This window comes from Citrus clementina, unplaced genomic scaffold (genome assembly GCF_000493195.1).
Source record: "Citrus clementina cultivar Clemenules unplaced genomic scaffold, Citrus_clementina_v1.0 scaffold_2, whole genome shotgun sequence".
In the NCBI taxonomy this organism is placed as follows: domain Eukaryota; kingdom Viridiplantae; phylum Streptophyta; class Magnoliopsida; order Sapindales; family Rutaceae; genus Citrus; species Citrus x clementina.
In genome coordinates, this window is record NW_006262688.1 from 26,997,491 (window position 1) to 27,008,984 (window position 11,494).

Below are 11,494 nucleotides of genomic sequence, written 5' to 3' on the forward strand. Positions count from 1 at the left end.
AGCATCACCTACAAAAAAAAAAAAAAATAGCTATAGGATATTTAATAATGATAATAACATCTAAAACTCAAATATATAACAAATAAAAATTAACATACATGTTATGTTGTGTATAATCATGCCACATTACTCTTGGAATCAATTATACAAAATTTTAATGCACAATAAACAAAACCACAAAAAAAAAAAAATGTATTTGGATCTTGTTACTTGATATAGTGAGGAAGAAGAAGAATGTCTTGTTTAGCGGTACAATGAAGAAAAAGAAGATAAGATAGTGAAATTATAAAAGTGGCTGCTTTTCTAAAGAAAAAGATGAGGTGAAAATGTAAAAGTAAAATTGAATAAAGAATTAATAAAATAATAATTTAATAAATGAGAGTGGTGGATTCGGAATAACTTTTTATCTTGCCTTTTTTTATGTTGTTCTCCAGCAACTCAAAAATGCTAATTTGGCGTTCTTAAGTTTTCTTTACAAAAGTTAGAAAACGAAAATATTTTGTTCTCTATTTTTTTTACTGTTTATTAAAAAATGGTTTAACCAAACATGTTTTATATTTTTCATTTCTAAAAAATAAAAAACATCCATCAAGAAAACGTTACCAAACGCATCCTTATTCTCCACTTTTTCTTTTGTAAAATTAGGGAATGAGAACAAATCATTCTCAATTGGAATAAAATACTATTTAAAAACAAGTGAACCAAACAAATTTTACACTTCTTCATTTTTTGAAAACGAAAAACAACAAATAAAAACAGTACCGAACGCACCCTAGTTTCCGCAATCCTTCACTTCGTTTCGTTCCATAGTACCACGAGGAACTGCAACTCACCGCTATCCACTAGAAAAATCTAAACACACACAATGTTGCAGCCCACGTTACTGTTCCCCAAATCTCATATCACTCCCCAACGATTGTCAAAATACCCAATTCCAGTCAGTGTTTACAGACCCATAAAATGAATAACGAAGGTGCAACGGGTTGGGATGGTGGCCCAACTTTAATTCACTATTCATTTTCAAAATCCCAACCATTGGATTAGACTCTTTATTCAAAATCCCAGCCATTGGATTAGACTCTTTATAATCTTACGACTTGGCCGCAAACCGACAAATAAAGAGGGCACGGACCCATTCTATTGTCACATAATTAATCTCTATTTTATTTGTATGGTTAGAGAAATAGATAATCAATAGGACATTTCAATTCATCAAGGTAATTAATCATTCAATACAAAAATTATTTATAAATTCCTTATCTTCTTTCTGAGGAAGTGTCCTATAAGCGCGAAAGAGTCCCCCGCCCACAGGTCGCACCACTTATTTGTAATATAGGCACATATATGCAGATAACATATAAAAAAAATATAAATTTATTTGATAATGATATATTTACTTAATACTGTTCCAAAAGTGACAAATGCCGGCAAAATTGCAGATGGAATAATTCAGAGGACATTTAGGGGGGTAAAAAATGAAATTAAACAGCTTACTACTAAGACTAATGTTTACAGTACAAAAACAGGTGAAACTTCTTAATCTCAAACCTCAACTGCAAGAGTAGATATCCGCATCTAAAGACTGGACTTGATAAATTACTCACAATCACAATCACAATCGCTACAGCTTACCACATGAAGTGTAGTAAATCTATAAGATGAACCCTCAAAACTGAAACCCAAAGGTCAACTATAGCAGCATCTCGGCAATTTGAACAGCATTGAGTGCAGCTCCTTTGCGAACTTGATCACCACAGACAAAAATATCCAACCTGCTTGAAATATCCATGTTAGTGTGGAGGTTTGTAATTAAAACTTAAAACATTTGATTGAGAGGCCAGGATCATTAGTCCATTACCCATGATTCCCATCCTGAGAAACATCACGGCGGATCCTGCCAACTGCAACGTCATCTTTGTTTGATACCTCCAATGGTGTGGGAAAGTGATTGGACGCCCGATCATCAATGACAACTACCCCAGGTGCATTCTTCAGAATATCCCTTGCTGTGTCCTGGAAATACAGCAAATTTATCATGTCAGAACCAATAACAAGAAGAACGAACTTCGCCACAATTATTTTAGTCAACAGGAAAAATACACTGCATTCATATGATTCATTCTTATGTTACTTATATTATGCTCAAAACAGAAGCCAGGGTGTCAAGAATATCTTTTTTTGTAGTTTACTAACAGATGCAATAGCAACAAGCATGAAAATACTAATCATACAAGACATAGAAGAAAAAGGAACAGCAGAGGACAGAACATGGGGTAAATGTAAATCATCTAAAAGGAACACTGCATATGACATAGAAGAAAAAGGACCACTTCTGCATATAATTTTTCATAAATGTTTTCTCCTTGTTAGTCCAGGTAAAAAGAACCTATCTGTATTTCATTTAAAGTTTTTTTTTAAAAAAAAGGTTAATAGCTTTATAATACAAGCTGTTTACCCAAAAATGAAATCCTTTAAGTTTTAAGCAGCTTGGGGTCTTATGATGCATTTGGAGAAGTCCTGGCTTCTATTTATCTCTTAAGCTTTTGTTCGGTAATGCTATTTGTCCTGTATCTTTTTGTTCAAGTATATAAAAGAAATATCTTAGCCAAAAAAATAGAATTACTGCCAGTCCACCATATTACCAAATAATCAAACAGAACAATCATATGCATGCATGCTAGAGAAAATGAGGAAGTGCCCCTAACAGAAAGCGGTAACAAATATATCATAATTCAAAAACCCTAAAGTACCCTTGCATGCTTGGCAGCTGTTGTTATCTGCTTATTTAGGCGAGAGAGAGAGAGAGAGGAGAGAAAAGAAACTCTCAAGACTGCAGTCAAACTACTCGGAGTAAATTTCAGTGTCAAGAAAGACAAATTCTTATCCTACGACGAGGACATTTTCTTCCAATTTGACCAAGAAGGATTAAAAAAATTCCACTTTCGAAGGAGAATATATGCAGCCCAAAACTTAAGCAAAAGTGGTCACATTATGTCCCATGCCCATTAGAAATCAAAAAAGAAAGGGTCACTACTGCTTCGTTGTTCAGTAAATTAATTGCCTAATGGGAAAAGGACATATAAAGTAACATAAACAAGAAATTCAATAGAAACTAGCAATAATACAGAAAACAAAAAAAAAAGATGATCAAGAATCAAAACACAAACAAGAACCAATCCAGCGCAAATAACGAAGAAAAAGGGAGCCTTCAAAGCTTGTTAGAAGTGGAAGGCCAAATCCATCAGTTCCTATACAATCAACCTTAAAGTGGTATTTTTCTAATTCTTGATATTCCCTATGAGAGGAAAGAAAAAATTTATTTAAAAAAAAATGCTTCTAAAAAAATTTGATTGAATTAACTTGAAGCATTAATGTACTCAACAATTGTGATATTACCTCATCAAGGGGCTTCTCAAATTGAAGATTCACACTCTCAGCATGTGCACGCATGACAGGAACTCGTATGCATGTGGCAGTCACTCTAACATCCTTGTCATTCTACAAAAGTAGAATAGAAAAGAAACTTGAACAAGGTGTCTAGACAAAACAAACTTGCACCCCAGTCCACCAAAGAAATTCTAATAAAAGTCCTAATTACATGAACAAGGAGAAACAAAAAAACTCATTTTAAAACTTACCCAGATTTTTCTTGTCTCTTTTACCATTTTCATCTCTTCTTCATTGTACCCATTTTCAAGAACAGGTGCATTGTGTGAGAACAAATTGAAAGCATACTGCAAAAGTTGAAAATTTCCAAAAGGTTACCTCAGAAAACATACAAGTTTTAGGGGTTGTTGGATGCAAGGGTAACAGTACCTGTTGTGAAAAGATTTTACAAGTTGGAGGTTTTCCTTCCAGCACCTTAAAAAATAAAAAATAAAATGAAAAGTTAACTTATAACAGATAAAAATAAAATATAATTGTCAACTACCTGCAAATTATATGCAATAAGTTAATGAGGAGGCGATAGATTATAGAAACCTCACGAGTTTGCAGCTCAAGTTCTTCCATTGCAGCAGCACCAGCACCACTAGCAGCCTGATATGTACTTACCACCATACGTGTAACCTGCAATAATAGCAATCCCATAGTATCAGTCATTCCAATTCAAAAAACTCAACTTGTAGATTTTACAAAATGTTTTAGCTTCTGCTTAACTCGCCCACTTATTTTACTCGATAGCTACTGATTTCATCAATTAAGTCAATTCATCTAACTATAAAGTTATCAAATTTCAATCCTTAAGGCCTTTATCAATGAAATCACTACATACCTTAGCACGGCGATGGAGAGGCGTGGCAGCCATCAAGCAAATGATAGTAGAACAATTAGGATTAGCAATCAAAGCACCTTTCCCCATTCCAACTTTAATCCCACTCATGGCTTCAGGATTCACTTCAGGAATCACAAGCGGCACATTCTCCACCATCCTAAAAGCCGAGCTATTATCCACAACAATGCTCCCTTTCTCGACAGCAATAGGCCCAAACTTCTTACTGATCGACCCACCAGCACTAAACAGCGCGATATCAACGCCATCAAAGCTATCCTCCGTTAGCTCTTCGACCGTGTACGCTTTGTCTTGGAAGCTGAGTTGCTTCCCAGCAGAACGCTTGGAGGCCAGCATTTTGATCGAACGGTAAGGGAAGTCGCGATCGGAGAGGACGGAGAGGAACTCTTGGCCGACGGCGCCAGTCACGCCGACGACCGCCACGGAGGGTGCCGATTCTTGGTAGGACATTCGGACTCTTGTGAACATGGGTTTGGTTCTGGGTTTGTTGGCGGGCAGTTTGGATATGAAGTGGGTCTGTGTTTGATGTGACGAGAAAGTCGCCATGTTTGCTGCGGCGGCGGATGGCGGCTAGTGAGGTTTTGAGTTTGATAGTTGGAAACAGATATGGGGTTTTTGGTTGCTTCAAAGATCGTCTGTGGGGTCTGAATCGGAGTTATTTGTAACGTAATCTTAATGTATGTATGCAAGTGAATTGTAGTTAAATTGTTGGCTACCGCAATATCCTCTCAGTTTGAGTTTTTTACTAGGGTTTTAGAGGTTAAGCAAGGTGATCGATACATGACAAGGGATGGGATAATAACATCTGAGTCCCACGTCTTTTATGTTTTCTCAAATAAGAGCATAGATTTTTCATGCGTGTCAAATAGATACCCAAAACAGCGAGACTATGCAACCACGACCAGATGGATGGCAACAACCATCTATATATGTTTTAGGTGTTGAAGGTCACAAGAAGTACATATGGGCAACCTCTCAAATTACGAGTAGTTTCCTTCGTGTGAGTGTGTGACTGAATGTAATAATCAGCACTTTTCAATTCTGTGTGGCATTCATCGTTTCAATTATATATGAATTCTCCATAAGACCAGCGTATAAGTACACTTATTTATTTATTTTCATTTTTTCCTCTTAATTTACTGGATGCAATGCCAGGAAACTAAGTAAAAAGTTGGAACTAGAGGTTTACTTTGTTTAAATTAGTAATATTTAGAGATAACATTCTTAGAAGATGGATCCCTCTTCATACATTTAGCGAGATGCATCTTCCAACTGTGGCAATGTAACATCTTGGACAGCAACGAGCTTAGCTCGACCACCGTACTCTTCTGGCAGTACTTCTTCACCAATGTCCTTTACAAAATTCTCCATTTCTTCTTCGTTAGTCACAATCACAATCTGCATTTATCATCAGGAAATAAGCCGAATTAAGGATTGCAGAATATAGTCCTGATCAGTAACTTCAATACTGACTCCATAGAGTATAGAAACATAGAATCTACACCTATTATATTCAAAATACATGTTGGAAGTAAACTTAATTTTATAACACGAAGGAGACAAGTTGCATTTTTCACATGTGTACTCAACCATTTTTCTACTTGAGGCAATGTTTTTGGACCATTATGACTTTTAACAATAAGACGTACCTTTTCAAGTGTTGCCTTCTCAAGGCAACGAGAAACCATCCTCCAAACACTGACAAAGAATCCGGGCATATGTAAGATGTACAATTTTGCTAAGCGTTCAGGATAGTAAGCCTGCATGGACAACAACATAATATTTATGATCAGTGTAGGTTAAAAAATCACGGCACATTGGCACATTGGCACATTGATAAGCTCTAGTCTATTACCTAGTGCTGAACTTCACTTTTAATGCAGCTTTCTTTCAAAATGATTCAATGCCTTAAATTGGATAGCTTTAAGTCCATATATCTCTAATCATACTAATATTATGACTTTTTTCCATCATGCAGAATTTAGACATGAAAGGCTAGCATTGAAAGAAATTAATAAATAAAATGAAATAGAAACAAGGATGAGGAGATGTATCAACCAATGTTCACTGAGAGGAAATGGTTTGCTTTCTTCATTTCAAAGAAAGACGAAAATATATTTGTGCTCGTTATCAAAACCACTAACATAAAAGAATGATCATTCAGAAAGAGAAGACATCTACTCCATATGAAAAGGAAAATAATGCAAGGGAGAACTATGTCCTTCATGGCAAGGGAAGGAACTTTTGCTCAAATCCCTTGAAAAGAATGAAATGCGCGAGCTAGATCAGCAAGGAACAAATTTGGCCAAATACAATCTGCATTGGGTAGAAGGGGCAACAAGACTCTCGATGTTGGAAACCAACCACGTTTTGAAAGAAAAATTTGTGATCACAGATAGGATTGTGCCATGAACGAGTAGTCTGATAGACCAATGCAATATAACTCATAGGTGTATGAACTCTGCCTCTAATTCCTAATAAGATTTGACGAAGTTAAGATGTCATTTACTGAAGTAATAGCTCTCTATCATATATGCCAACAGATTTCTTGTCAAAAAGGGACTAAAAATAATTAAAAAGAAAGAATCACCTGTAAAAATTGAAATCCAGTAATCATTCCACGTACATCAACGTTCTTGTATGAAATTTGTCGCAGATCAAGAATGGCAGTCAACTTTTCATTTCCAACTTCACTTCCTCTAAAGGAACTAAAACAGACACAAGAAAGCACCACATAAAATGATTCCTACACATCTATATTTCAAATAAAATTATACAAATTTATAAACGTGGCTCAAAAGAACTCCAACCACAGGCATAAAAAATTTTCTTACTTTCAAACGCATTTTCTCTCATATTGATATATATAACTATGCCAAGTAAACATAAAACAATGGCCCTTAAGTGTAAACAACCATCTCCAACAGAGAACAGTTAGGCTGTTATTGGCATGCAACATAGCATAAGATTTCCTGACAAGATAGGACAAAAATAATATGATGGAATAAGATCACACTAATATCACATGGCAGTGGAATATCCCACCCACTGGATTTCTAATCACACCATAGCTGAATATATCTTAGCTCATATCAACTTCATATCCCATCTAATGATCACCCTAAACAAAGTGTAAGATCATTGACAATCCTATCCCACCCTTATCTAGCACACCAAAACATACCCGCACATGTTTCATTGTTGATCCAGGCATGCAGATGGTCTGAGATACACCATAAGTCAATTTGTAGAAATATTTTTAAAAAATTTACTGAAATTGGCTAATACCTTGCAATTGTTTTGTCTAGCAGGTGGACCACAAATTCTGCACCAAGAGACAAGCAAAATGAATCAAATATTCACCAAGCAGTTGTTCTTATAAATGGAGGCTGGTCAATTTATTTTCACGCACTTCAATCTTTTATGAAGCTGATTCTCAGCATGTTGATAATACAAAATAATGTAGACTGCCCCATAACTAATATATCTAGCCTAAGGTAGGTAACACTTTTTTTTTTTTAATCTGAAATCCAATTAAATATGGATTCAATTAAAACTAGAATATGATTCCGTTTTTTTTTTAGTTGAAATATCTTAAAAGTAACGTTTTGACATAATTGTCCTTATAAATATTACTAACAAAGTAAAATAATGTCTAAAAAAGTAAACAAAAAATATAAATGGGTTTACTATAAAATAAGTATTTTTATTTTAAGATGATACAAGTTAGATAAATAACTTTCTTCATTCACAAATATGGCTAAGAATAAGTTTTAAGTAAGAAAACAAGTACAATAAATAAATTTCCCAGTGACTAACATTAAGTCATTTTTAGATTTCAATAAGAAAAGAAACTATCCCTTACTAGAACAATAAATTGGTTCATTAGGATGATAACAATTACAGTAAGAAATTTCTCACCATGAGTAACATAACATTAAGTGAAAATACAAAATTTAAAAACAAAAATATAGAAATAAAATAGAAACATTTTTGAGAGTGAAATTTTTAGATTTAGTCAATACTGGTCACCCCTGGGCATCAATATGCTCCACCACGTGAGGTACGATAAACCATCATATGTTATTTTGATTTTAGTTTTGGTACATTAGGTGTCTGCATTTTGCCAAAAAATATTTTAAAAGGACTTCAAAGTTTCACCATGAGAGTATACAAAAATCAGTTGATCATACTGCAGCAAATAGGAATTTTGGAGAAAAACTGATTAAAGCGGATTTTAGGGATACCACAATTCTCTTGAACAATTATAGGATCAACAAAATGAAGAACTAATGTGGGAGCAAAAATATTAAAACAACCTAGTAAGACCTCTATCTAATAAGTTTAAGTGAGGTAGAAAATCAGTTCCGGTTCTTTCATCTTTGTTCGCAAAAGGCCAGCAGTACATCCAGATAAAAGCAACAATTATAAGATCAACCGAATGAATGATCAGGCCCACCATACCATAAATTATTGGCCAATCCTATTGTAAATCTGCCTACCATAGTTCAACACGATTAGTCCTTCCTAACAACCACAAGCTGTGAAATTTTCTTGTCAAACTACTTCTTTAATTAGATGTATTTCACATGCCTAACCCATTCCCATAGAAAAAAAATTGCATCGAGAAAACTACCCATAGAAAAAGTTAGCGATGATTTCGATGATAGCGATGCAACGACCGCAACAGTGTTGCATTTTGATAGTAATATCTCGAAACTCCTAAATAACTAAACAACTTGAAATATTAATGTAGTCCCGGAGTCCAAGAGAAAATAAATAAAATCTAGAATATAAAACAATTCATGATCCCATGAGTCATGGACTAGAAACCAAATGATAAAGTCCAAACAAACCGTTCATCGACTAGAAACCAAACGATAAAGTCCAAACGAACTGTCCAACTCAACATAAGCTTATTCTCTCAGGGCACAGTCATGAGATATTAAGATGGCCCATAAGGCTCTAATAATTTATAGGGTTCTTTCAACGATTAAACCAGTTTCTGATAATGAAGCATAACCACAAGTTATAAAACAAATGAATGGATGAACCGCAAGGAAAAAAGAAAGCAAAATAGAAATCCAACGGTCAATTACTCTTAAACTGGAGAGGATCCTTAGAAGGAAAATGCTTTCTAACTTGTATAACCAGCAGTGGTAATCCATCTTTGGTCAAGCCCTGCAAAAAAATCTTCCTTGGCTCCAATTCATCGGGAACCTCGGAGTCAGCAATGAAGCCATTTGGCACCATAGTAGCCCTCCACTTCTGCCACTGAACAAACATCCTTGCCGCCTTCTCTGATTCCATTGACCTTGCAATCAAGAACCTCATCAATGTCGGATCCCCATATTTCTACAAAACGGAAACAAACTCGTTAAACTTGCTGACCGAACCGGGATTAACTCAACACATTGTGACTGTAGATCGGTAAATCACCCCAGTGGAAGAACCGAGCTTTTGAACTGAGTTTCTCATCTGGGTCAGTGCAATTTCTCGATGATTCTCCTTCTCCATACTTTAGCCTTTTTTTTTTTCTTTTTATGTGTTTCAGAGAATCAAAAAGATGGGCAAAACTCAAAGCAAGATGAAAGAGGAGACTCTATGGAATGGAATATGGATGGAGACACAGCTTCCAGAGGTTTATTGAATTTATTGGATGTTGGTTAGTTAGTAGTTAGAAGAAATGAAGAGAGAGAAGAAAATACCGTATGCGCGAAGGAGAGAGAAAAAGAGAGAGAAAGAGAGAGACTGATATAAAATGGGAAAAGTGAAGTTGACACTAAAGAGAAGTTTTGAGGCAAAGAGACGTGAGAGACCGGCTGCTGCTGGACCATCAAACTATTAAAATATGGAAATAAAAAATTGCTTACTTTTCAGCTTCCAGGGGACGTGAAAAATTTAGAAGCAGACAAATCTCACACGAATGAGCCGCAAAAAAAGAGAAAAAGAAAAAAGAAAGAAGCATGTGACTGGGAATCGTTGAAACATCGGGTGACCTAAGACATTATTTTCTAATTGAAACGAACACCAATTTTATCATTAAACAACAATAATTTGGTATTTAGTGTAGTAATAGTTCATATTATAAGTGCTAAAAAAATATATCATTTACACCGTACCGCATATTTAAAGAAAATGATAAATTTTTTTATATTACTCAGAATTTGGATTTAAGAATAAAAAAAAGTGATAATACAAAAATTACATGATAATTTTTGTTAAATATTACCAATAAGCAACACGTGATTGTTAACAAAAATCATGTGTCAATCGTTTAGATACGGACAAAAATCGTTAACAAATCCAACGAAGTGAAATGAAATAAAAGAACGAACGGTGGAGATTGAGATTTGAAATTATAGATCGCTCGTCAAGTATGCTTTCTTCGATCTATAAATACAAGTAAAAAGAATTGAGAAAATTTCTAACTATTTTTTCACTTGTTAAAAGGAACACTAAATCCAAATTTAAGAAAAATTTAAAAACAAAAGCGTTAAATGTGTCATCACAAATACATGCTCGAGTCAAATTTGTGTGATATATACTCGAAGAACAAAAAGAAATCTCAATTTATTGAACTTAAAATTCTTCTTAATAATATTAAAAGTATTTTTGAACCTTCACATATTTTTAATAATAATGATAGGGTTACAAATAGATTAGTGTGTATAGACTGATTTGGCGTGAAGAGCTGGTCGAAAAGTGATAACAATTATTTTTTTAGTTATGTGGACTCATAATAATTTTATACAACTAATCTTCTTATAATACATCAATTTATATACATTTTTTTAAAAATAGTTATGCCTCTATCATTACTCTATTTTTAATATAACATGAACTGTATTGTTTATTTCATCAAATATTAATTGATTAATTTATCAATTTATCGTACACAACACTGTGTAAAAAGAGTCGTACTATGAGTTTGGTAATTTTAATTAGGTTTCAACTATGTTGGAACTGTTTTACGATAAAGCATTACTGATGACCGTGCGATCATAGAGATAAATATTAAATATGCACTTACTATTATAACCTTATGGTCATCATCAATGCCCTGTGCGGTGGAGCAACTCCACCATAGCTATTGGCTTTAATCAGCGGGAATAGTCATCGAATCTCACCTATGATCGAAGGCATATATCCAAAATTGTCGGTTAGTTCAGCTCCCAGGAATGGCAAGCTACCAAGAATTCG

General features: G+C 34.5%; 2 protein-coding genes across 3 annotated transcripts; both read right to left on the minus strand.

Moving 5' to 3' along the window:
* Window positions 1-1,385: 1,385 nt before the first annotated feature.
* Window positions 1,386-5,087, minus strand: LOC18052902 (aspartate-semialdehyde dehydrogenase). The gene is made up of 7 exons (XM_006448081.2): window positions 4,274-5,087; window positions 3,982-4,068; window positions 3,817-3,861; window positions 3,639-3,734; window positions 3,397-3,498; window positions 1,859-2,013; window positions 1,386-1,772 (listed from the first exon to the last, which is right to left on the minus strand). Exons 1-7 carry the CDS (start codon window positions 4,835-4,837, stop codon window positions 1,691-1,693), a joined length of 1,131 nt encoding a protein of 376 aa, XP_006448144.1. The 5' UTR covers window positions 4,838-5,087; the 3' UTR covers window positions 1,386-1,690.
* A 297-nt stretch (window positions 5,088-5,384) lies between these two features.
* Window positions 5,385-10,143, minus strand: LOC18052903 (CRAL-TRIO domain-containing protein YKL091C). 2 transcript variants are annotated; one of them, XM_024190487.1, is made up of 6 exons: window positions 10,000-10,143; window positions 9,391-9,646; window positions 7,580-7,616; window positions 6,882-6,999; window positions 5,941-6,051; window positions 5,385-5,689 (listed from the first exon to the last, which is right to left on the minus strand). In XM_024190487.1, exons 1-6 carry the CDS (start codon window positions 10,126-10,128, stop codon window positions 5,543-5,545), a joined length of 798 nt encoding a protein of 265 aa, XP_024046255.1. In that variant the 5' UTR covers window positions 10,129-10,143; the 3' UTR covers window positions 5,385-5,542. The 2 variants fall into 2 exon arrangements, with proteins under 2 accessions (XP_024046255.1, XP_006448145.1); XM_006448082.2 differs by having other exon boundaries at window positions 9,731-10,033.
* Between the last annotated feature and the right edge of the window lie 1,351 nt (window positions 10,144-11,494).